Source organism: Puntigrus tetrazona, chromosome 3 (genome assembly GCF_018831695.1).
Source record: "Puntigrus tetrazona isolate hp1 chromosome 3, ASM1883169v1, whole genome shotgun sequence".
Lineage (NCBI taxonomy): Eukaryota > Metazoa > Chordata > Actinopteri > Cypriniformes > Cyprinidae > Puntigrus > Puntigrus tetrazona.
The window spans coordinates 6,861,332-6,889,066 of NC_056701.1; the positions used below are offsets into that span (position 1 = coordinate 6,861,332).

Sequence of the window (27,735 nt, forward strand, 5' to 3'; positions counted from 1 at the left end):
TTCTCCGAAGTTCACCTGTTCTGAAAGTCCAGCAAATAACTGAAAACCTCAAACAAATGTCTTCAGAAGCCCCTGCAGAGAGGCCAAAAACTTCTACTTGTGAGATGTGATTTTTTAATTATTATTATTAAATATTAGCCCGTATTATTGTAATCAGTGGTGTGAAGGACAAGGTCTGACAGCTTTTCTTCATGGCCCCCATTTAATGAAAAAAAATTGGCTGATTAGTGTTTTAGATTGGTTGCAGTTGAAAGACAGGAAGATGCAACAGTTGCCGCTTTCATGAGAAAAGAGAGGGGAGAAGAAGAGAGGGGGAAGGAGTTCATAGTGGACTGCCTAGCTAGACAACATTTCACGGGTTTGTCTGCCTATCCAATTCTTAGTGTTAATTGTAAATAAACTTGGCTTGCTGTCCTCAACAGAGGCACAGATTAATCACTGAGTTCAAACACCACATTGTGGTACTATATAGAGATGGGGAGGTGGAAGGATACTGTCCAATTCATAGCCGTTTTTGAATTTTCAGCGGGTAAATTTGATTCATTGGAAATGTATTGGAAATGATTGTGTGTGGGCAAAAAACAGTGTTAGCAACAGGTTTAAATGCATCATGTGGACGCAACGACGAAAGATGTCTTTATAACAGTGCATTTATAGTTTTACACATGAAATTACATTTTGCAGGACTTGCGTTGAAACGCGCTATAATATTTGCCCGCGAAATTTTGTTCGCGTGAAGCCCCCCCCCCAAATCAACAAAATGGCGGTCAACTGAGGAGGCAAGCTGGGCAACAGAGTGGGGTAACATCGCCAAAGTACATTTATCATAGTTTTACACATGTGAAAAAAAACTGTGCTTGTTTTAAAACTATTTAACTATTTAAGTTAAAACGTCGAATTGTTCAACGCTGCGCCATAAAACGATTTTGGTCGCAAGATGAACAAATTGCGCACCCGAAAATGTAACCCCCCCCTCCCGAATAAACAGCTTGCGAGTTTAAACGTGAAAATGCTGTCTGGGTAGACAGCTCGCGGTGATTTGAGACACATCCCCAAAGAGGGCGGAGGAACACGACTAATACCCACAAATCAAAACACGATCCGCTTCAAGTTTTCTCTCGGTTGTAGAAAGAAATAAGTTTGACATGGAGAGCAGAAGTCACAGAGGACGGCAAACTTTTGACTGACGTTTTCAGGAATGTGTTTTTCTCCATCATGTCCAGAAGATGATGGCCAAACTGCAGCTGAAACTTTTTCATAAGCGCTGGGGAAAGGAGTTTTCATGTAAGAGAGAGCGGACCGGGATCCCCGTCTGTTAGCTTTATTAGTTAAGACTTGCGTGTATTTTCTGTAGGCTATTTATCATCTGCACGTGCGCTTGTTTGGGCTGTGACGCTCGCTGGATTTTAACGTAAAATATTCAGAAGGTTCAAAACTTCAGCTCAACTTTGTTCCCGACCTGTCAAATCGGCTTCGTTGGCACTCGCAGAGGATAAAAGCTCCGGTGATCGTATTGAATTGAACGGGCGTCATGCAGAAGCTGAATTCGGTAAACAGTCACGCGGAGCTCCAGCAGCAGCAGCGGCTGACGGAACACGGCGGACCCGGAGACACGGCGAGGGAGAACGGCACGAAACACATCCCGGGTCCCGCGGAGCCCGTGGATACGGTTCAGTGCTCCGGCAGAAAGATGCTGGTCGGGCTGGACGTCCTCTGTCTGCTCGTGGGTAAGAGAAAGAAAGTTGGGCGACAGTTTGCTGTAACTTAAATCGTGATGTTATTAGATATGCAAAATGTTATTATTATGAAATGCCAGAAAAAAAAATGTACTGGGTTGAACTTTATAAGTGGTGGCGACCATTGTAACCATTATATGGTGCTTTGAAGTCAAATCAAAGTTTCGTGACATTTCTATTAGAACGTACACGGTCATTTATTTTGCATTATATAATGCAGTAATAATGAAGGTTATTGAAAGTGCTGCCAAGCTGAAGTGTTTTTTTCCACCCCCTCCCCTCCTATGCAAAGAAAACAAGTTTAAAGCCACAACAGATTTATTTGCAGGTCCTGGAACATCCTCTTCATCTGTTTTCTTTCCCCCCTAAAAGTGGCAAAAAAGTTTTTGACAGCTCTCCGCAAAAGATATTTTACGGCTCTGTCGAAAGTTGACATGGGAACGACGTTTCAAAAGCAGAGGAATACAAAGTTGCTCCGTCCGAATAATCCTCGCGAAAGCCAAATCGGAGCTTAGGAGAGGAAAGTAATAAGTTCATAACCTCTGCGCACGTGGTGCGTGTGTGTCTTGAGTTTAGAGTTGGCAGGAAAGTTTGTCCTGGGAAATTCAGCCGTATCCATGGAAACAAGCGGTTCTCCAGAGAAAAGTGAAACTGCCTTTTCAGATGCCCTGAACTGCATGTGTTGTTTACTTTGTTTGGTCTATACTTTATTGTAGATTTCATTAAAACAGTGTTAGTTTTACTGTATAAAAAAAAAAAAAAAAACTGTTACTGCTCCTACCTGATACCTAACCCTAACACAAATTCAGAGCCATATTTATTTATTTATTTTTGTAGTTAAGATGATTATAGATAAAGATAATATTTCAGTCTTTATATATTTATGTGTTTATTTTAGTTTTTATTACCTGGGTAATATAGGTCTTACCTTATTAGGTGACCTGAACTGAACTTTTTTTTTTTTTTTTTGAATATTTGCACATAGGCAAAAAAAAAAAAAAAAAAAAAAAAGGTTTTTTTTCTTGTTTTTCATTACAAATAGGCTACTATCAAAACATTTATAACGAGATGCAAAATGAGATATATATATTAAAAAAAAAAAAAAAATTATATATATATATATATATATATATATATATATATATATATATATATATATATATATATATATTTTGCAAACAATCTGCCAATGGACAAGAAAATTTGCCTTTGAATAAATTTTTTTTCTTACCCCAAAAAAGGGTGAATTTTACAAAAAAGTAAATGCATCTTGATTTAAAAAATAAACCACTTAAATACTAAGAAATAGTATATAAAGCACTATTTCACATTATATAAGTTTGTTTATGACTTATTAATGAAAGTTATTATGAAATGTAAAGTTTCCCTGCTACTTCCCAAAGACTTTTCTTTCCTCCAAATTCGAACAAATGTCGTCCTGTTAGTTTGTTGACGCAATTAGTGCAATGCTGCTAGTAAAAATGAGTGCACACCCCATTGGTTTCAGATGATTTAATGTGTCACAACAACATTCACAACAGGGATGAGGGGATAAACGCTTCAATTATGTATTTTTTTTTTTTGTCGTTGCTTTTGGTGTGCCAAAAAGAACCTGTCCAGGCAGACAGACAGGTTACAGTTCACCGGCTTGACTGTGTGGATCACTCACACGAGACCTGCTGTAGGCCTCCAGGTAAAAGTCCTCGCACAATCTGTTTTTAGAAACGTGTCTGGTTCCTGCTTGAACTTTAAAGAGGAAAGGGCCTCCTTTGATTTGGGATGACTGTCACTTTCTGCCTTATGACGTTCCGGTCATGCGCTCAGCAGTTTTGTGTACTCTTTACTGGATTAATTGGTGATTAAGAAAGAGGAGTACTTATAAGCTTCTGCTGACAGACATGGAGAAAGTCAAGAGTAAGCAGAGAGGAACTGTGCTGTGGGATGAGGCATGACGTGATAAAGGACCGGGTTATTTGCGATTGCTTACTTTGGTTAATATTGTACACGCATTTCCCTCTTTTAATATACATGGAGCTTACGTGACTTCCTCCTAACATTTGTGTGACAACTCTAAAAACATTCAGAGCCACATGATGCTGCTTATTTGTGCTGTATTCATCGGACGTATTAAAATGGTGTACTTTAGCACCCTTGTGAGTAGAAGTACACATTTCATATGCGTTTGAACTGAATGTAATGTTTTTAGACACTTTATTGACCCTTCGCGAAGAACTCCCCCACTCCGCTTAGTTACTGTTGCTATGTCCTACAAGCCATGCTGTGCTCACCCGCCACCCGTTGTGTTCTCACAAGATACCGAGAAGCAAAGAGGAAACGGACAGCACGCCAACAAACAAGACAGAGCAGGACACTTCTGCTTTGAAATAAAGTCTCAGCTTTAACATTTAGTTATGTTCAAAGTCAGTTAATTAATACTGTGTTGTGGCTCTTTAATGCGCCTTGACTGATCGCTGTGGCATCTCAGTTCGAGACGCTTGTGAACTGAATGTCTATTTTCATTACTTAAAGCAAGAAATGACTAATAGCAAGGAATGAGTGCAGAAAGATATCACGACATACCATTTTTCAAGTTTAAAGTTGCTTGTTGGACAATATGGCGGATTCTGGTCAGATCAGGGGTTAATTGTGCGAATTAATGAAAATGTCTTACAGTTTAATTTGTATTTAAAAAGTGCTTCCTCAACCATTTAAGTAGGACTGAAGTACGTATATGCAATTTAATAATTACTTCTATTGTCTTGGTAGTTCACCCAAAAATTCTGTTCATCCTTTCTGGGCCTTGCACGTGTTTGCGTTGCTGTTCGTGAAAAGGTCTCGGATTTCATCCAAATACCTTCATTCGTGTTCTAAAGAACGAAGGTCTGAGGATGAGTTATTAATGACAGAATTAAAATTTTTAGGCGAACTATGCCTTTAAATTCAAAAGCTGGATGTACTGAGCAAGCACTTAAGGTAAACTAAAATGTACTTTAGTGTCATTTACATGTATATTCAAATATATTATTCATTCTTTATAATGATGAAGGTTACATTTTGTGCATTTAGAAAATATTAATTACATTATTTCATTCATTTAGTTATTTCTTTTAAGACTTGAGTGTAAGACTTATTTTACTTAAGTGTCCTTTTTAAAAGTGTACTTAAGTGTGTTCAAAAGCATAGTCATATGAACCCATAGAAACAGAACTTTACATTATGCTTTTAAAATGTGACAATCTACAAATTAACGTTCAGTACAATTAAGTGAGCTTTTTTTAAAGGATATGTAGGATCGAGTAGTTGGATTCTCTATGACTTTTGACTGCACACAAGTTGAATTCTGCTTACATATATGTTTATATATTATATATATTATATGTTTCTTGGCAACCAGATTGGCTAATGAGCTATATTATTTAGTTAGAAACTTGGTTTGTTAACATGTGCAGTTATAGTTTGTTAGTTCACTCACCATTTCCAGGTTTATATTATTAAAAGTATAGTACTTACTCTAACATCCGATTGGACGAACTATGTTCAAAGGTGCTGAAAAACAACCAATAGAAACACACCTGTGACAGCACAAGAGTTGAATTCTGCTGTATATTAGTGCTGCAATTGTCTGTCAACAGTAAACAACCTACATTTAATGAATAGCCAAGTATTCATCGGCAATGATTTATTCAGCAATTTTATTTCCCGCATATTTGAATGTTTACTAAACATTGGTGCTGTTTATTATATTCTGCTCCTGGCTTACTGCGGTTGAAGCTTGAGACTATGGCAGGCTGGAGGATTGTAACTGATTTCAGTGTGTTGATTTTCAGCAGTGAATAGGCTATTCATGCCACGGCATTCTGATCCACTTTTAATAAGCCAACAAAGCTGGAATAAGAGCAGCTTTGATGGCGGATCTGTCGGAGAAGCTCTTGCTGTGCATGCGAAAGCGAGCGCTGACTGCATCAGCAGCGGAAAACAACACTGCAGATTGTTTACAGAGGCGCTCAGACACGCTGAGACGATCGATCACTCACTTGGCTCCGCTTCTCTGCAACTCTTTTGTCAGTGCATTCCACTAGGCCAGACTGCGATGCATAAGGAGGTTCTGGAGAAATGCTTGCCCCGGAGATATGCTTGAGTACCTGTGGTTTGAGCGGGTCAAAGGTGAAAGTGTCAGAGAAAGGTCACAGGCATACCTGAGCGTGTGCTCTGAGAGAGCGCTACTGATTTCACTATCACCCTCTCCCGCAATTTCACAATTCTCATGTAACAGTGAAATTGAAAAAAAAAATATTATATGCTGAACTTTCTTACTGTATGTGGTCGCTTTGAAACCGGAAAGAAGTGTTTGGCAAGATAAAAAAAATGTACTTTGCCTCATCTGAAAGTAAACAACAGAGTTTAAAAGATCATGAAATTTGAAGATCATATGCTTTACGGACAGATTCATAGATTTCTGTAGATGCTAGGTGCAAAAAACCTAAACACAAAATGCATTATTTTTGCATTATTTTACTTTGATGAACTTCTCTGATCCACTTCAAATGAATATATATATATATGTATATACACATAAAATATAATATATATACATGTAAGTATATATACAAGTTAAAAAGTCACAATTGTGACTTTATCCCTGATATTTGTGACATTTTAATCAGAATTTAAATTAAAAATCATATGTGTAAATCTAAACTGTTCCATCTAGTTTCTAGGCAGTTAAGATGTTTCTGTGGTTTTGTCAAATAATATTAAGAGTAATGGCAGTCCCTTAGAAAACGTGGTTCCATTTGTTAACATTAGTTAACATAAACTAACAATGAAGAATATTTATATAAACCATTTATTAATCTTAGTTAATTACAACATTTACTAATACATAATAATACAAAAAATCATGGACTAACAATAAACTGTTGCATTTGTATTCACTAATGTTAACAAAGATTCACAAATACTGTAACAGTGTGGTCATTGTTAGTTAATGCATTATAGTTAACAAATGGAACGTTACTGTAAACTTACTGAAAAAGTACTACCCTGATAGCATATTGAACGACTTTGAGATACCACACAATGTTTATTTTTTGAAAGCCTTATAATGAAGGTTTCAGAATGTGAGTTGATAACATCAGAGAACAATGGCACCGTCAGTGATAGTGTTTTTATGAATGATTTGGTTTCAGCGCTGCTTCAGTGATTCAGTGTTCATTTGAACGCTGAGTGCCTCACCAGATTTGTACAGGTAAGACGCCCGCAGCTCTGATCTTAAGGAAATGACTGAGACATCAAAGCAAAGGACACAGACATAGCAGTGTGTGTGTGTGTGTGTGTGTGTGTGTTAACATCTCAGTGAGTGAGTAAACCATTTATTCATAAAGGACAGGCGCCCTATCAGATGGAGTGATGCTGTACCTGAATGAAGCCCCTCTTCCTGTTTATCACTTCTCTCTCCTTCACCTTTCTTCTCAGACACAAAAATGCAGCATCTAATTGAAGGCGCTCTTACGAAAAGCCAGTGGAGTGTGCGGCACTGTGAGGCCTGTAGGTGTGTGTGTGTGTAAAGTGTCTGTTTGTAGAAAACGTCTTGTGTTTCCATTGAGTTGGCAGAGAAAGCTGTCAAGTGAGACAGTGAGATTGCAGCACGCTGCAGCATGTCAGTTATGTGGGCGGCAGTACATTCAGGCCTGCTCATGAGCACATGGTGTCTGCCGTTTCCACATGCTCATTCATGTTGATAAATGCATGCAGCAAATGGATCTCTGTCCTCTTCGCATTAATAGCTCAATCATAATGGCAGTGTGACAGTATCAAATATGCCATTGGCTAATACTGTATGTTCTTGATCGACGTATCTATCTATCTGTCTATCTATCTATCTATCTATCTATCTATCTATCTATCTATCTATCTATCTATCTGTCTGTTATACTAAACATAACAAATCCTCATTATATAATAAATCAATTAGATTCTACATTTCTACGTAACACTTAATTTCAACTAGTTGCTATTAGCATGCATATTACAATATTAGCACTAATTAAGCACATATTAATGCTTTATTCTGCACACCTTTACTTTATTCCACATCCCTAATCCTACCCAATATCTAAACTTAACAAGGGAAAAGTTGTCATTAATAGTGAGTAAGTGTTCCCTATTCTAAAGTGTTACCCTATATATATATATATATATATATATATATATATATATATATATATATATATATATACACACACACACACACACACACACACAGACACACAATTCCTAATTCTATACACCTGTTTTATTAGCAAATAATCTTCCTGTCAGAGGGAGTGTAGTTGTACTATCTGCCCTCATTTGTTCAATAAATGACCATAGAGACCACCCTGCCATTATCTCTGTCTGTGTTCTCCCCTCTGGCTAAAGTGCATTAGTCTAGCATCAGACTCGCTCTAAGCTACTCTACACTGATCCACTGCAGCCTGCTGGAGCCTGCCAACTCTCAGCTGTACACAGGGTTACAGCTCTAAATGAGGAAACCGCCCAGGGCCGTCAGAGACCGAGAGTTTGCGTGTGTTTGCTGGTGGATTAATACTGTTGTTATGGATTTGGTGAAAGGTCAGAGGTTAAAGGCCAGTGCTGGCTGAGATCTATGATAGCAGCTCGTCTCCCTCGTGAGTGAAAGGAAACCAGATTGAATTCTGCCGAGAGACACAACAAATTAGAGGATTACACCGTTTTTTTTGTTGCAAGAGACGCGCAAATGAGTGGCAGTTAGCAGCACAATTACCACAGATCTATTACCCAAAATTATGCTTTGAAAATATGCAACCCTGTCTGTTCTTGTCTGTTTTTGTTGCCTATCTTTTACTGTGGTCTCAACCATATCAGAGGAATATATAACTAATGACTCCCCCTGCTCTTCTCTACCTCTTTGAATCAGACAGACGAGTACCCCTTAAGATGTGTCATAATAACTATATAACATCAGCATAACAGCTTTTGTCGAGCCGTCTCACTGATTGATTAATAGAAGCTTATTTCCATTGTGGGATGGAAATATAAAAAAGGCAATTATGACTTCATCACAAGATAAAAAGTCACACTTGTTAGTTTGTGTCTGATATTTCTGATAAATTCCTTTACAGTTCGCAAATGTGAGATACAATTGTGAAATACTCGCAATTGCAAGTTAATGTCTAACAATTAGGACTTGTTTTCTCAGAATTCAAGTTTAAATTCAAAGTTTTTAACTTGCAAAACTTTTTTAGGTTCTAGTATAAGCTCAATTCTGAGAATAAAATGTAAAAAACACAATTGTGAGTTCAAAAGCAATTTTGAGTTTAGAGTTCAAGATATTAAAAAAATGCCAAAATTGTGAATTTATAATTTGCGATTATTTGTTTACATCGTGCAATTCTGACTCATTCCCTCACAATTGTGTGATATAAACTATAAACAAGTGTACAATTGATGATTTTAAACTTGCAATTGTGAGAAAAAACTGCATTCCTATCCTGGTGGGATTAGTTGTCTCTGAATTATATTCCATAATTCAGACTGTGTATTATTCCATGGTGTAAATAGGCTTCCATACTGACCTGCCTCAACACAGCCTCGTTCCCAAAAACACACACGCACTTAAAAAGTCTGGAGGCACCGCTGACCCCCTCAGCTGTTGACTGTCTCCTGTGCACAGAGTGTTGTAAGACAGGGTAAAGTATATCCCCCCAGCCTGAGGACGCATGTCTGGACTCGGCTACAGTAACACCAGAGACGCAGCATTGCTAGCGGTGGGGGTCAGAGAGGAAAACTCAAGCAAGCTTCAACTCATCTTTCCCTGTGGTTCTGCTCCCCATCACCTCAATTGCCTGACAGATTCATTATTTTTAGGTGCGAAGAAAGCATTTATAAAAATGCCCGAAGGGTATATAGGAAAAGTTGGCAGTGTTTCATAGAGATGCAGAAATGGTAAAGTAGATGCGCACCCCTTCTTGGTAACAGCTTATGTTTAGAAGTATATTCTTATCACAAACCATTTTTTTGCTCTGTTGAGTTCTTGACTTGGCCATATGGTTCAGTGTTCATGATGTTACAGCCAAGCATAATACTTTTTTGGTAATAAAAGAAAGATGAAGCTGTTCTGGCAGCACAAGAGGAAATGTATAGCTTTTGCTAGGGAATCCGATGAAGGTCAAAATAAATGAGAAGCATTGTGACAGAAAAACTGCATTCTTGTCCTGGTGGGATTAGTTGTCTCGGACGACCCCTGAGTTAGTTCGAAAAACAGTAAGTAATTTGCTTAATATTTTTACAGAGGCTGTTTGAGAAAGGGATTAAAGAGTAAGTCTGTGAAAGCCAAATGTACCTAAGTCCTGTTCAAACAGGGCTTTATAAAGGTTCTCTTGGCCAAAAAAGGTTCTCTTGTGGCATGTGCTTATGTATTGTGTAGGGTTAGGGTTAGGGTTAATTCAAAATATTGTAAGTAAATTTAATTATGGGCAATCAGCATTAGCGTCACGTACGAGCAGATCTGTTTCTTCGCTTGAGAAGCCTTCAGCTTTTCCATCATGAGAAATCAAACAAAGGTTCTGTGGCATCATAAGAATTTAATTAGGTTCTGTGACATCATAAGAATTTAATTAGGTTCTATGACATCAAAAGAACTTAAAAGGGCTCTATGACATCATAGCAACCTAAAAGTGTTCCGTGACACCGTTAAGAACCTAAAAAGATTCTGTGACATCATGAGATTCTAAAAGGGTTCAGCGGCATCATGAGCACTTAAAAAGGTTCTGGGGCATCAATGAAACATAAAAAGGTAATTTGACCATCATAGGAAACAAAAATGTTTCTGTGGCATCATGGGAACTCAGTTCCTGTTGGGTTGCGGCCTTGCAGAGTTAAGTTCCAGCCCTACTCCAACAAACTTGCCATGTGGTTTTCAAATAAGCTTGAAGGACTTGATTAGCTGGATCAGTTCTGTTAGGGTTAAACCTAATTTAGAAGTCTTCAGGGATGTGACAACCTCCAGGAAAGGAGTTTTGCATCCCTTTTCTAGGGCCTCATTGGAAGTTAAAAAGTTTCTGTGATATAATGGGAACTTAAAAATGTTCTATAACATCATAGGAACTTATAAAGGTTCCTCAGACTCTGTTGGCAATCATTCTATTGAAGACTGCTGTAGCTTTGGTATTTGTGCGTGCGTCGCTCCTGTTTTTCCCTCCAGACCTGCGTCTTTGTTCTTGGTGTGATTTGTCTTTAGTGTGAGCTCATCGGGGTAGACACAACAGAACACCAACCAACAACAGAAAGAGTAATGTCATCCCCTCAGCTATCTCTCTCTTCACGGAGATCAGCTTTGCCCGTCTACCCAAACAGACACTCTTCCAGACAATAGCTTCAATTAGATGTTTAGTGGATGATGGTCCTGTGATCCAAAACACAGCCGCAGTGCCAGAGGGTATATCGTCTGTACGGCTCTGTCTCATCTACGTGTGTGTGTGTGTTTGTCTGACTCTTAACTCTTGCACACCTGACCATTTTTTTTCACAAAGGCTCTTTTTATCTGATTGAAAGCCCACGAAAACAAAAGGTAGACAAAGACGAAGATTAAACAAGATTAGGTGGGTAATTACATCCCACCTCTCACTCACTTCCTGTGATAAAGAGAGCATGTTTTTCTTCTTGTTCCCAGAAAACTTCCAGTCTTTCATTTTGTTTTATTGCCGTCTGTCTCAACGCATTAGTCAGCCATATTCGTGCTTGTAGATTTGTCATTCCGTGCAGAGAAGAGACTCCCTACCTGCTTGGGTTTCCATTGCTCTTTGTTTATATAGCTAGCCCAAGGCCGTCTGGGGTCGCTTGCGAGTATGTGAACGTGCGCAGCGCAGTCGGTTTAGTCTGCGTTTGTGTAGAGGTGATGTCCATGTGGTTGTATATTGAAACTGCGGTTGCTGTGGTTTGAGAGGTGTTTGTGTATCTGCACGCTAGAGCGTCCGTATGGAACCAGTGGTTTCAGCAGCCGCGTTTTGTAAGCTGACCCTCAGTGTTGCGGTGATTTTGATGGTGAAGTTTGTCAGCGGGGTGTGTTTCGTATCGTTTGTTGAGGCGTTTTATATAATGAATATATAGATGTTTGGGGTAGAGGCTGGCGGTGATGAGGTGTTTGTGTGGAGTTTTTGCGGGAATAAGTGTAAATTGTCATAATGAGGTGTTTGTGTAGATGTGCATGCGTGTGTGTTGTTATGAAGAGGAGGGGCCCTGTTTACAAAGTAGGTCTCAGCTGAGCTTCGTTCACTGACCTCACATTCCTGAACCGCCACTAATCGCCTCCGTCTGGCAAACTCTCATCTCTCACACTCACTATTCTTCGTGTTCTTTTCTCCATCCCCTCAAACACCGGGGCTTTTTAGACTGTTTTGCTAATTGTTAGCGTTTGCTAAGGCAAGCATCGCTTACTTTTCCTTATGTTTGTTTTTTCAACTATGGAAACTTTCAGCCTTGTGGAGATTGGAAGGAACATTTTTTAACGTCTCAATTGTTTATTTTGTTTTTACAGCAACAAAGTTTAAGAGCGTTGTGTACTGTTTACAATTCAAAAGTTTTGGTTCAGTATTGATTTTGAAAGAAGTCTCTTATGCTTACCAAGGCTGCATTTACTGGATCAAAATACAGTGACGCAGTATTTGTGAAATGTTATAACAATTTAAAAAAACTTTTTCTATTTGAATGTAATTTTAAAATGTAATTCATGCAAAGCTATTTTTAAGTCACGTGATCCTTCTGAAATCATTGTAATAGGATGATTTGCTGCTCAGAAAATAATTTCTTCTTATTATAAAGTTCATTTATTTGAATTAGAAATTTTATACATGTCTTTAATCTCATGGGCATCACTAGCTTTTAATGTAGACTAAATACAAACAATCAAATAGAACTGAACTATCAAACTGGAATTTTACTGGAAATTATGCAATAAAAATATAATGTAAATTAATGATGCATAGATTTCTCGTCTTAAATTCTTTAGACATATATACAGCATATAATGGATTTTCACATTTTAGGATCGAAATCGTGGGTCTGGGACAAAGCAAGCAAAAAAAAAAGAAGAATTAAATAACCTTTTAGCATGCTCGTTTCATTTTTTTCATGACAGCTTTAGTGTGACCTTCATATAACAAAAAGAAATAATTATACTTCAGTGCTTTACTTACATGAATGACATCTTAAATTACATCGCGATGAAGAGAGATGTTGTGTTCTTTTCTAAGTACTTGGTCTTTTTGTCTGGTAGATGCTAAAACTGTTGAAAACAGGGAGGGACCAGAGACATATCTCATGACCAGAATTGGGCTCTTGCGACTCTTGACAGCGAAAACCGACCATGCTAGCAAATCACGAGTGCGAGCTGAACACAGAATATCTTAGTATGCACGTAACACACAAACAACCTCCCAAAACACTAGCAACTTCATAATGCACACAACTGCAAAAAAAACCCTCTCAAATGGTTTTAACAACCACAGAAAAGTTAATGGAAAGTTCATAGCATTTTTGGTTTTTTATCAATTACCAACACAAATGAGCTACACGGAAAACAGAAACGCGCCCCAGCTGCTTTTTACGCAATTAAATCCCCTGCTTCTCTGCTGTTGTTCTGTCTCTTGTTCCATCTTATTTTATTGTTATTCTTTCACGGTGAGCTCATTCTGGGCTGTGGTGCTCAGAAGTGTAAATTAGAACCAGATCCTTTCTTTCCAAGCGAGGCGCAGATTGAATCTAATGTTCTGTTCCCTCGCTCTTGTGACTGAAAAATTGCCCGGGCCGAGAGAGGATTGTGCAACACACCACGCAGTTGTTTGTGCTGTTTATCTCCTATCTTTTCCGGCCTGCTTTCTCTCATTCTCCATCCATCTTCCCTGCATTCTCTCCTCCGGCCAGGTGCTGGAGTTTGCTCGCAGCCGCTTGACAGATTACGTGCGGCCAGCCAGTGGTTTGGAGGTTTGTTGTGAAGCTCTGTAGCTGTGGTTGAAGTGACCTCACAGTACTCATTTGGACTCGTGTACGGCGCTTGTCTGCTGTGTGTAGCGTGTTTGCTCTGGGCTCTGGTAAAGCCGGGCTGCGTCGTGTTTCTCGGTAAGGGCTGAATCGCGTCTGTGTTTGTCTCTGGGATTCCAGGATTTCTGGGCTATGGCTTTTTGGATGTGATCTGCTAATGGACTTGTGTTGATCCGCTACTCCACCGGCACGCTGGCCCGTTAATGGAACAGCATGTAGAATGTACCTCAATCAATAGCATCGACTGGGTCTAGGTTATAAACGCAGAGTAAAGAGAGCGCTGGATATGGGCTATTGCATTACCGTGCAGATCCATTAGCGATGTCCTCTAGATAAGTGAGTCTGCTTGGGTGGGTCACTGATCCCGACATCGTCCCTCAGCGTTAATGGAAGTGTTTCGCTGCGCTTTACACAATAGTCCATAACGGCATAGATTTTTTTTTTACACACCAGCCCCTTTGGCCTCGTTCCTTAAATGAATTCGATAGACGTGTCACTGATACAGGAAGCATTAATGACAACAGACACCTGATACGTGTTCAGTGACATTATCTCATTTAGCCTTGGCAGTTTTGCTGAACTACTAATTTTTTGCTAATATCTTGGTTGATAAAGTGATGCTTTATTAAAACGTGTAAAGAATTCACACATGCAATGACTTGATTTAGACCTCTTCTTTTAAGAACATTTTTTTCATTAAGATTATTTTGTAACAAAGTCGTAATTGTCAGGGTGATGAGACATAATCAAGAATATCATATATCAATATTATAATGAAAAAAAAAATTAAAAGAATTACATAAAAAAATCCATATTTGTTCAAGTACAAGATCATACGAGCGAAACAATCACTCCCCCCACCACAGAACTTACATTTCATGTGTATTTCATGATTATTTCTTGCATTCAAGGTATAGTTCACCTAAAAACCAAAGATCGTTTACTCACCCTCCACTTGTTTGAAACCTGTATGAGTTTCTTCCATCTTATGAACACAAAAGAATGTATTGGTTGCTAACCAAACAGTTGAAAATAGTATTTTGATATTTTTTCATACTATGGAAGTCCATATTTATTTAAAACGCTTGTAAGCACTTTAACAAAAGATTTGGCAAATATTTCAGATCTTACATTTCCTGTATTTAGCGCAAACGTACAAAATTACATTTAAACAAAACTGCTTCACTTCTTACTAATATTTGTAAAACTTGTGTCTGCGGTTCAAGTCATGTGGTGCATCCAACAAAATGTCAGAGAATAGAACGCATTACCTTAAAAGTATAATAATATTTAAAAATAAACCTGCATGTAAAAATAATGATTTATTTATTTTAACTATTACTATTTTAACTGATGTTTACACTTATATGTATTCAAGGTATGTTGGAAAAACTTATGGTTACACCACATGACGTGATGAGAAAGTGTTTCTTGAACTTAAAAAAATGTTCTTTTATCACCTACAGCTTCATTTCCATCTTTCTGACTGGGCCCAAATAAAACTGTAAAATTGAGAAGCGTAAACTGAAACTGAAAGTGTGTCAGTCCTTTTAGGAGGTCTTTCAAGGACAGGCGCCGTTGGACTGATTTTCAATCCTTGACCTGTCTGCATGAGGTGCGTACGTGTTACCCAGTTTAGCACGACTGATCTAGCTAATCATTAGCTCAGCTGACAGCTGCTAGCCGCTGGCTAATATGCTGTCTTGGTGATAAGGAGCTTCCTTTGGGGGTATGAGCAAATGGACCACCGTGAACGCGGCCTGTGAGGTCACTGTGTGTTAAGTGTGCTCAACTGAAGCTGAGTTTAAGGTGCAGTTTCTCCAATGATTTCCCAACCTGCCCCAAGTGTGAGCGTACACCGATAAGAGGATTAGCACACCTGGAAGATTATTGCTAACCTCGCCTCGTTCCTCAGCACAGGCAAACCAGGAAAGCAAGAAGTTGTTTCAGAGTTGCAGTTGCCATCCCCGTCAAGCAGACAGTGGTTGGCCAACTTTCCCGAAAGAAGAACTGGCCAGAGGAAGACTATTGGAGTGTCTCGCAAAATTAGATTTAAGAAAGGTTTTAATGAGAATAAAAGTTTCAGTATTGTCAGCCGGCCCATTTAAAATACAGTGGCAGATTCTGGCTTAGGTGATATAATGCTTGCTAGCATGGCACAGTCGTCCCTAGACGCGCAGTCTACTACTCTATCAGCAGTTTCACAGGATTGCACCAGCTCTAAGTTCAGCTCGCCCCACTCATTGGCTCTTCATCTAGTAGACAAATATAGCGAGGATGAATGTTCAGTGCGATAGCATTCACTGTTTGTCAAATTAAACAAATGCAGTCACAGGTGATTTCCAGAATACTGAAATGTGAGAATTTATCTTCATCAAACCACAATAAACTTCAATTTATTATTACTCTTTAATCAATATAATTATATTCTTCTTTGTTGTTTCTTTCACTTTCTTTTCCTTTTTCGTCCCAGTGTTTTTCACAGACAAAAAACAAGACAAACTAAAATGTATTTTCAGAGACAAAAACTATGACGAAAAACCTATTGCCATTTTTGGGACGATATGGGATAATAAGGTTACGCTAGATGCCTATCGTAGCCTATTGGTAGCCTATTGATGGAGTACGAGATGAGCAGGCATATGGATAAATTTGACGATGCTCACTGCTCTAGACTGAATCACTTAGGATTTAGTACTTAGTATTTAGTACTAAAGATTAATCTAAATGTATTTATAGAAATAAATATATTTGCTTGAAAGAATGAATAATGCGGTAAACATGTTATTATAAAGAATACATTTTTACATATAGACCATATATATAATAGATATAGGCTATATAGTAGCCTATATAGGCTAAAACTAAAAACACTTCAGATGACAATCAAAATGCTGTCAAAATGAACACTGCGGCTCACAAGGGTCTCTATGAAATAATGTATAATTTCTGCTTATTGTTTGAACCGTGTTAGCATTTTTTCATTATTACTGTAATGTGAATAAGCAGTTCTAGGTGTTTTATTAAAATATTTAGTTTTAATATTATACTTTGATGTTTTCTTTTCAATATTTATGAACGAGGCCTGTTTCATCATGAAATCAGTTGCATCACTGCATTTCTGATTTTATGCTTCTCCAAAAAATAAGATTTAAAAAAAAAGAGTGCCATGACATCGTCCCAGTCCGCTTACGACTTACCTCAAGTGTGGCCTATAACCAATAACCATTTAAAGAATAAATCTGAAGGAAAAATTCTCTGAAGGAGTGTGACATAAAATATGTATAAAATCTTCAGCCTTATAAAGTATTCTGCCTTAAGGAATATGTATGTAGGGATCGCTGCTGTACATTAGCTTTGGTCTGTATCCTGCATGGTGACCAAAGCTAATGATAGAGATCTCCATTACACAAAAACACATGTGACCGGCACAGAGAGGACCCTGAAGGGTAACAGTGTACAGGACTGTCCAAAGCATGGATGAAATGTCAAGCATGTGCTACGGTGAGACTGAGCGAAAGCGAGATCAGGGTCAGATCAGGGTGTGCTGACGTGTAACTCAGTGCTATCTCGTCAACAGCCTGTCTTCTTCACCTCTACATATTCAGCAGTGCAGGATGTTGCGTCTCACCTTATCTTTGTTTGGCCTCCACTTATTCTGAGAAAAGCAGCTGTCAGCGATGTACACAGTACAAATTTAGTCTTAAATTCTGATTATACTTATCAGTGTTTTCAGGGGGAGTGTTCAGAAGCATTCATCTCGATATGCAGCTCTTATGGGCGTTTGAGCGCTAAGAATGTAAAAAGGAGATGCTGGAAATCAAGTGGGAATACAGCGAATTGGATTTACGAGCTGCTAGATCAGCCTGTCGGATATTTTCTCAGTGGTCAATAGCAAACTTGCTCAATTTCTGGTCACATGAAAGAGCATCCCTTTTGCAAACCTTTGCATTTCTTACTCCTATGTGTTTGTGACACATCATCTTTGTTGAAATCAATGGATTTCGATGATGCAATAAAAACTGAAGCGTGTGGGAGATGACCAACCATGATTTACCAGTTTCTTTTGTATTAAAATTCAAGTGAAACTACACATATGCAAAACCCCATAATTTGGGTGGCCTTGTAATCATTTTAGGATAAACTGATTTATGGCTTACGCTTTGATATTTTTTTTTTGTATAAAAATGTAGATTATTAACTAATAATATAAACTTGCTGCATAAAAAAAGTGTTTGTAGTGGTTTTTGAGAATGGCACACTTGGCGTAACTTGAGGATTTAACGTCATTTTCGTTACAGGAGTACTGAAAGGCTGCAAAGAAAGGTTGTGCGAAAAGCCCTTATATGGAGATGGGCGTGTTCATGCAAATGAGTAACCTTGAGCGGTCACTCATTCTAGAAATCTCCTAATTCATTAACATTACAATATGCGTGTGCTGTAAGAATTCTGTGCATACAAATACAAAATTACGAATGAATGACACCCATTATTCTGGATGAACGATCACGATCGGTCTACACGTACTTGCTGGTACATTTCAGCCAGCGGTGACCTACTTTGCACTTTCTTTCCATCTCTGGATCTGTTTTGGTCCCCCTGCAGTTTGCGAGCATGTGCATGTGCCCTGGAAACCGAGCGGTCACGTACGCTTAGAGATTCCCTGGCAGAGGCTGTGTTTGTGACTGGGTTCGTTCCAGCTGGGGGAGAGAGTGGAGGGTTAATGATTAGTCTCATGCTCTGTGTGGATCAAGGGCATGGGACCGTACGGGCCCCGAGCCTGGGGGAAACAAGAGAGAGAGAGAGGGAACAAAAACCAAGAACTCAACAGCTGAATCACTCATCACTTCTATATTCATACTCAACTCCCGGTACAGATCTATATTTACACATCATCATTGGTACTGCACATTTATTTCCAGTAATTATTGTATAATGAATATTTAGCCACGTCTTCTCTATCCATTAAAGGTGTTATAAGTGATTGTTTGACACATTAAATGTTCCTACTTCCTGACAGATATCGCTGAAAAGAGGTCCTGAGAAATGGCACCTGCCTGAGTGAGAAAACTAGATGCTGTAAACAGCAAAAAGCCTGTGCTTTTTTTTAGCATCAGGAAACTAGTTAAATCAAAAACACTCTCTGAATGGGAATCGTTTGTGTATTATTTGGCCTTTGAATAGATGGTTTAATTAGCAAATTAGTGGAAGTTATTGAAATGGCATTAATATCTTTCCCTGCAACAGCTAATCATTTATAAGTGGTATTTAATTGTACATGCTACTGTCCCCGATTTTATTTAATTTTTTTTTTGTTTAGGCTTTTGCTGTCCTTGGATTATGGTTAACCTTTATAAATGCTAAAAGAAATCCTGGCCAAACTGAAATCATCTCACACAGTGAGAAAGTAATCCAACCCAATTTACTAAAAAGTTAGTCTGTATAATAATAGGTAATGCATTACGTGATTTTGTGGTAAAGCCCCTTATCTGTTAAAAATAAAAGAACACCTCTTTATTTTAAAATGTCATTGTTCTACAAAACAGGTTGCATTGCAAGAATGCTGTCTTGTTGGAATAATGGCCTATATGCGTTTGTACGTGTGTGTGTGTGTGTTAACATTATACCAGTTAATAAAATGGTATATAAATGTTAAAGGTATTTAAATGTAATTTTACTGTAATACCAAAAACTTTGTTACTGTATTTTTTACGTTAGAATTCCAGCAACCACAGCTGCCAGTTTTTCACCATTAATTTTACAGATTTTTTTTTTTAAATGTAATGATCAGAAACGTAACATTCAATATATTGGAGCACATGCACTGCCAAAGCACTTACTGGTTTATATCTTGAGAGTTCACCCATCCATTTAGAACAACATCCTGGTTTACTTATCTGGAAAACTTGTCTTGTGACCTCCTACCACAATGTTTAATCTTTAAATTGGTAATTGTTTAACGGGGATAAAATGAGTCCCACGCTGCCTTTAACAACATAAAGCATTCTGCAAGCTACAGTAGTGTGCAGGACTTACACTCCAGTCTAGTCCGTATCCAACACACCTGCCTGCAACCGTCCAGGTGTGTAATAGATTTGTTTGCGTTTTCCTGAAAGAGAAAATCCCCTACGCACTCCAAGTGAACCATATTACCACATTCTCACAAGAAACTTTCCATCTTCCTCCTCATAGTCTCTGACCTCAATCTTGTATTCTTTAGGGTCTTTTCTTCTCCACATGCCTCATCTATCCATGCTGTCATTCTCTTTCAACCCCCACCCCCTCCTTCACTTTTTCTGCCAGAGATATGCATGGAATGTCAGCTCCTTAGGCTGAATCTTGATTCCCATCAGGAAGACAGTGACATTTTCAATATCTCAACCACACTTGCGATTCTAATTGCACATAATAGAGCATTAAAGATGTATCTGTGTCTGATCTTGTGGTGCTAGAGAAACATTGGCATGCAGTGAAGAACATTCCTCCAGGTAGTTTCGACAGAAACATTAACCCGTCTGTCTCTCTCTTGACAGCCTCCATTCCGTTCTTCGCCTGTGAGCTCAAAGCAGTGACTCCATACATGAGGGGCTTCTTCTGCGGGGACACCAGCATCACTTACCCTTACATAGAAAGTGAGGCCATTCCTGACAGCATGCTTATAGCTGGGGGCATCATAATCACAGGACTTACGGTGAGAACACACACATAAACTGAAATAAAGAAAGACTGCAAAGGGATAGCTCAACCAAGAGTGTAAACTTACTTATTTTCTTCACAAAGGATTTTCAAGAATTGTTCCTTTCCATTGAAAGTATTTTCTCCATGAAAATTGGTGTAAAATCAACATTTAAGTATGACAAAATTGGCAAATATAACTCAGTCCTTTAGAAGAATATAGCACATAAGAAAACTGTACAAAAAATGAAACAAAATTTAAGCTATCACCAGTAAGTTGTAAATCGCTGTTAGTACCAATAGCTTTATGGGCAGCGCTTTGGCATATAGGAGCAGACGCCCAAAGATCGAATCCCATGGTCAACTGTACTATGTGGATAAAGTCAAAACAATGACAAAATAAAAAGTGTTAAAGGCCAGACACTCCAAACCAAATCAAAGATCTAGCAGTAACGAAAATCATGTTGATGCCTGCATCTAGGTGAATAATTTGCAGTGTAGACTACACATGGTTTGTGTAAACCAGTCCTTTACCTTAGATTTGTGAACTTTTTTAACTAATGAATTTATAGCAGAGGTCCTACGACCTATAGAGTTTGATTCTAACACACTTGCCTGGAATTTTCTAGTGAGTCTGAAGATAGTGAATAGCTGGTTCGGATGGCTTTATTTAGGGTTGAAGTTCACTTTGCACACCCCTGATTTAAAAGAATGAGCCATGCTTTCTGTTTCTCTCATGTACTATTACTGTATGAAGATTTTAAGGAGAGCTAGGGTGGATGTCAAGATTGTTCAGGACAATGACTGAGAATCAAAAAAAACAACAAAACAAAATCTGTTTTATACAACAAATCTCTTTCATGAAAAAAGAGTGGCCTGTAAATTTAAGTTTTGATGAATTTTCATTTTTTGGTGAACTATCCTTTTGCGAGACGTCCTGTCAATAGTAGTATAAGCCCACGGTTCTCCTGTTACTGAAGGCTATTGATTTACTCTTTTCATCTACTTTGCTATTGAACAAGAGTTTCTCTCTTGTCATGAGCGTAGTATTTAACTCAGTGTTGCATGGCTGTAACCTTAGCAGTGTCCCCTGTCTATCTCAGATTGCTGTCGGCGAGTGTTACCGGGTACGATTCAGAAGTGTGCACTCAAGGGCGTTTGTGCACAACCTTTACGTCTCCTGTCTGTATAAGGAGCTGGGCAGCTTCCTGTTTGGCTGCTGCGTGGGGCAATCCTTGACCAACATGGCGAAGCTGAGTGTGGGCCGACTCCGTCCCCACTTCCTGTCGGTGTGCAATGTGACCTATGAATCACTTAACTGTGTACCTGGAACCTACATCTCCGTGGTTAACTGCAGGAACAAGCCCAAAATAGTGGAGGAGGCCAGGTAAGTGGAGTATAAGGGGTTTTATAGGATACACAGAGATAAGATGAGCTCTGTTCCAAAACCTATGCTCTGTACAAAATCTGTATAGCTCTTTTGAAAGAGTTCCTATTTATCATTAGAAAAGTATGTTTTGTATCAGGGGTCAACAACTTTGTTCCTGGAAGACAAATCCTGGAAGTCCTGTAGAATTTAGCTCCAACCCTAATCAAACACACCTGAACCAGCTAAGGTCTTGCTGGGTATATCTGAAACTTAAAGGCAGGTATGTTGAGACGAGTTGGAACTAAGCTCTGCAGGACACTGGCCCTCCAGGAAAGGTTTGGTGACCCCTGATAAAGAACATCCTTCTGCTCCTAAAGACTTGCAGTTCCTGGAGACTTCAGTTCTAACCCTGCTCCAAGACCTGTAATTATCAAATCACACTAAACACCTCGATTAGCTGCTTCAGGTGTCTTTGATTAGGGTTGGAACTGAACTCTATGGTAACCCCATATACTGTAACAGGGGTGGCCAATGTCTGTCCTGGAGGGCCACAGTACTGCAGATTTCAGCTCCAACCCTAATCAAGCACACCTGAACAGGCTTATCAAGGTCTAAGGGTTACTAGAAAGCTATGGGCTGGTAGTGCCAAGGTTGGAACAGACCTCTGCAGGACTTGGCTCTCCTGGACCAATGTTGGCCACCCCTACCATTTAGTGTCAGTTCTGAAGCTGTATTACCATTTACAACTCCTCTCACAAGGCTTCATATGATAAAGTGTCCATCAGATAGGCACATCAGAATCTGGTTGGAAGTCACCTGAATACAATTTCTCTACTATAAATACTTTTAGACAAGCAATATTTTTCACTTACTGTATGTAAAGTAGTATGCATATTTAGAATGAGCCTAAGTGAGTATTCTCCTATTCTACCAACACTGTCAGCAGCCTAACCAAAATGGATCTTTACTACTGATTTATTGTATTTTACATGCCTGACACAAACAGTAATGGCTTGCTACGGATTCTGATGAAGTTCGATGTTAGCATATTACTAACTAAGCTAACAGGACAACAAATATATACTTAATGTAAAAAATAAAAATATATAAGATTTAAAGTATGAAAAAAGTGCACATTCAGGACAACAAACCACATTCTCTTACAAGGAATTTTGTAACTTTTTTTTAGGATTGTCTACTCTATGAAATGTTAATGCTATGATAAATGTTATTGTTTTTTAAATATTTAGCCAAAAGAGCGTACCTTGCGCTTTGTTCCAAACAAGATAAATCCACCTCCATATAGCAAAGTGAGAACAATCTTGGCCATCATATTAAAGGGTCTTTCAAAACTGAATTACTCAAAACTGGTCACTTCTAAGGGGGCAACTGATGGACACTTTGCACTCATGATTCCTTGTGGAGGTTTAGTTGGGCAACGATGGCGCCTCCTTAAGCAAGATGACACAGAAGTGCCTTCCAAGGCAGTTTTTTGGTCCCCTACACCCTTAATCCCTTTAAAGCTCTCACTTTGGAGGGTAAACCCTTCACAGAGATTAGGACACTTCAGAATGGAACGTTGCAATGATTGAAACAGCACTATCTAGTGATGCTGCCTAGGTAGGAGGCTTACTAGATTTTGGAACAGAGCTACAGTGTATGAATCAAAGGTACAAAGGTGCAAATGTTGGATGTATTTTGACTCATCACATTGTATGTTTTATGGAAATATAAAAGAATATATTTAGAATAACATGTATGCTTATGATTGCTTAATATAACATTCAGACAATCTTATGGCCCATAAAGCAGTGCAGTGGTTTAATGATTTGCGAGATTATGACATTTAGTTGGTAATATTTCCCTTCTGCCCTTTTCAAACAGAAAGTCCTTCTTCTCGGGGCATGCATCTTTCGCCATGTACACCATGCTTTACCTGGCAGTGAGTATCGCCGTGTGTGGCCATATTTACCACATGCACACTCAAACACGCAAACTCAAACACACGTCAGGGTAGAGCAGAATGCCTGTGCTTGCTGTCAGATGCCGGTGAGGTTTTTTTCTGTTGTCAGCCTTCACTTCCCATCCCTGCCATGTGGGAAAAATGCCAAAAAATTCCTACTGACAAGAAACTCTCTCAAACTTCAACTCACACAAATGCACACAAATAAACTCATACTGAAAGAAGAAGGCTCTGAGAACGCAAAAAAAAAAACCTCCCAAAAGGCATCTTGCTTCAAGCGGAAAAGAAAGGCTTGAGTGAAAGAGGGAATGTTCTCCAGAGTCCTGATGAATAGATGAGCGGGGAGAGGGAGAGCTAGTGAAAGCTAGCTGAAGACAGAGGAGGCCTTGTTTAGTTGTGGGTTGGGTCCGGGAGGGGGGGGAGCTTTGGCCTGCTGAGAGATAGACAGGCTTCTTTCAGTTAAACCCCTCTCTCTCACTCGCTGTTATGGCCTGGGGAAGGGGCACAATAAGGGGAAAAAATGACAAAACGCTCGCAAATGATCATAAAGCGTGACATTCAATAGCATTCACATTTCTCTTTTCACTCAACTGCCCCACAAACCTTATCAGAATTTACTCTGCCTTGTGTGCCAATCACGTTTAGAACGGAGGGAAGAAAATTCGCCCATTGCGTAAAAACAAGCTATTTTCTACCATTCATCTGATTCAATTCACGGGCCTCTGGCTGCTCTAAAAGCGGGAGAGCTCTTCAACTCTCATTAGAGAGCGCGAGAGAGAGAATATGAACAGAGCGAGGGAAAAGCCTATAGAAAAGCCGTGCCAGGCTCTTTGTCCTCTCTGCCTGTTTTTTGTCTCCGTCCCAGCCAATGGCCGCACTGTACAGCCTCGGCTCTGCCTTGCATGTCTGACCTGCAGCCACATGCTTTGGCTCTGAGCGCCAGCTGCTCCAGGCTTTACTGCAGGAAGCCAAACACCTGTGACGGGGCTGATGGGAGGGGTACCAGGGCTCTTAAATTTTGGAATGTTTCACGGTCCCTCTTGTGACATCAACTTCCAGAAAGTTAATCTACAGCCAATACCTCCTGACCCCAATACATCTTCCCTAATATTTGTCATGTAACTAAGCTAGTTTGTCAGGGTGGTATCATTAATACGTGTTAACTATTTTTTTTCATCGTATGGCTCTGTTGTCAGTTGTCAAAGCTAGCGTTTACTTCTAAGGCAGCATCCTAATTGAAATGTAGCCTCAAAAGCGATGATTCGAAATACTCTGTGTAATGCAACACAGGCACTGAAGTATCTTTAGAGGAAGGTTAGTTCACTTGGTGTCCATGTTTGCAATGCTATTTCCAGGATGTAACTCTGTCTACTCTCAAAAAGAGCAAGCTGACTATCTAGTGCAGTGAATGTTTAAGGTCATCAGCCAATTTAATATTACATTTATTCTTTTGACAACAAAGCACTTGAATGTGACAAACCCGTAATTACGATTTCAAAAGTGTGAAATAGGAAACTGCCAACAGCTTGTAAAGGCACTATAATGAATAAAGCATACCTTAATGCTGATATTCGATATCAAATTTTTAATTACATAAACAATTTTTGCGACAATTCTGTCATCTTGGATGAAGCTTGTCGCAGTATATTCTGGCTTTGTCCGCTCTATTGCCTTGGAATTTGACAGAGACTTTTAATTAAAAACATTTTAGTATCATCTTTCAGTGGGTGGAGATACAGAAAACCGATAACTAGGCCTAAATAATTTAGTCTCTCAAGTATCGTAAGCTAATTTAATACGATTAAAGATCAATAGCACACTTTTATAAAATAGATAGGATGGATTTTTATTTGATGCAGACTTTGTTCTTAGCCTACTTATAATAACAGGCTTACACTATTGGCATCTCTGAACTAAAATAAGCACATTATTTATTCTTTTGAGGTTGGTTAATCATCTTTATCAGATTTAGCTAACTTCATAGGAACTTGTCATCAGATGTTTCGCTAGGTCAGACACACAGATTGGAGTTTTATCAGTCTGTACACTCTTTAATCAGCTCATACGTTAATCATTCTTGTAACTTCCTGTCGTTGCTCAGTTTTACCTGCAGGCACGTTTGTCATGGCGAGGGGCGCGGCTTTTGCGACCTTTGCTGCAGTTCATGTTGGTGATGTTGGCGGTGTACACAGGACTCACTCGCATTTCCGACTACCGCCATCACCCCACTGACGTCCTAACCGGCTTCCTGCAGGGAGGACTGACCGCGTACTGGGTGGTAAGGATCACGTCACCACATGTTCTAGATGACTGTTGTTATGAAGCTGGGAATGTAAGGTACTTTCTGCGTGCTCACTTTAGCATTTTCCTACAGGCCTTTTATATTTCGTCCATGTTTAAGACGTCTCGTCCAGACATGTCTCCAACAAGCTTGTCTCTGGAGAGTCCCCTGTCCAGCCAGCAGACCGTCTGCTAACAGAGACACCTGAGAGACACGAGAAAGTGAAAGTGGGAGCGACCCGGCGAAAAAAAGAGAACTTTGAAACGTGCTCATGTCTTGACAAATCCTCACAGAGAACCATTTCCTGTGCACTCTGAGAGAAGAACAGTTATATATACATATACATATACGTCTAACCCTTCAACAAACCCGTCCGCAATGTATCAGCCCTCCATAGATAAATGATATTTTTATATAAAAAGTTTATCCTTTATATTTTTGAAATATGTTATAGTTGAAGCTGCTAATAATTGTTGTTTTATAATTTGTCACCGGTAGTCCAGGCTCGGAGATTCACACGTCACCGTAACTTCAACATGTCAAGCTTTTCGCCTCATGTTGACTGTTGGAGGCCCAGTCTAATGGATGTCCATTGGACAAAAAAAATGGACCGATCGCAACAACGCTTTGGCCTCAGGCCACACCCCCTCGTGTTTGCTATCGGACCCGGCTAGACCACTGTTCTGGTGCGCTGTTGCACAATCATAGCGGTGCTCATAAACACCCTCTGTTTATGAAAGCACAGATTTGATGCTAATGCTATTAAGCTTGTGTTGTATTAAGGTGGGCTAAACTCTGTTTGTACTAACCACTTTCACTGCATGAGTGAGACTGAAAGGAGGTTTGAACCGACAACCTCCTCACCCCCCTCCGCATAAAGAGGGCTCGAATCCCGCCCTAAACGCTCAGCGGTCCGGGGGTCTATACCTGTGTACCCTTTACTACTCTTAGCACTTGAATGACACTATGGGATCGTCGAATTACTACAGATAATATTTTATATTTTGTCTTCTTTAATCAGTGTTTTACTTTCCTTCCTGCGGTCAGTGCCATTTGTGTTCGTCTTTGTGTCTTCCCCCAAATTATAATTATTCAGAATGAATGTAAATAAATCATTTTATAAACGATCCAGATTTTCTGAAGTATTAGCATCGGTTCTTGTTTTACGTGTTTATATATGTTTTTTTTTTATCGTTCGTGTTGATCAGGTACGCAGAGTTATTGTTGCTAATTGTTAAAGAGACTAGTGACTGAGCCACAGATTGTCAGAAAGCTATATTCTACTTATCTAGTTTCATTTTATTCGTTGGTTTCCCCTGTGAAAAGCCTGTGCGGCTGAAATAACCACTGTATTAATAAACCAAACCAATAAAATGAATGTTCAATCTTTGTATCTCATTTTCTCCTCTTCTGTAATGGCAAAACAACCACGCATCCACCCACCCACGCACACTGATGAGTAAAGCTGCTGATAAACACATCTGTGAGTGCGCATCGTTTGGATTTTATATTAACGCAGTAAATTGCTATGCTGCTCTGCCACTGTTGCAACCTAAAGAACAATATTCTACATTCTATAACGAGCTATATTAGCTAGCGGTATCATTATTGAATCTAGATGTTTTTATTGTATCGCTGTGTCCGCCGTTGTGCT

General features: G+C 39.1%; 1 protein-coding gene across 1 annotated transcript; it reads left to right on the top strand.

The window, feature by feature from the left end:
• The first annotated feature begins 1,077 nt into the window (after positions 1-1,077).
• Positions 1,078-27,474, top strand: ppap2d (phosphatidic acid phosphatase type 2D). Its single transcript, XM_043233908.1, has 6 exons — positions 1,078-1,727; positions 20,327-20,484; positions 21,572-21,855; positions 23,722-23,779; positions 25,902-26,078; positions 26,175-27,474. The coding sequence occupies exons 1-6, from the start codon at positions 1,532-1,534 to the stop codon at positions 26,274-26,276; spliced, it is 975 nt and encodes a 324-aa protein (XP_043089843.1). The 5' UTR covers positions 1,078-1,531; the 3' UTR covers positions 26,277-27,474.
• The last annotated feature ends 261 nt before the right edge of the window (positions 27,475-27,735 follow it).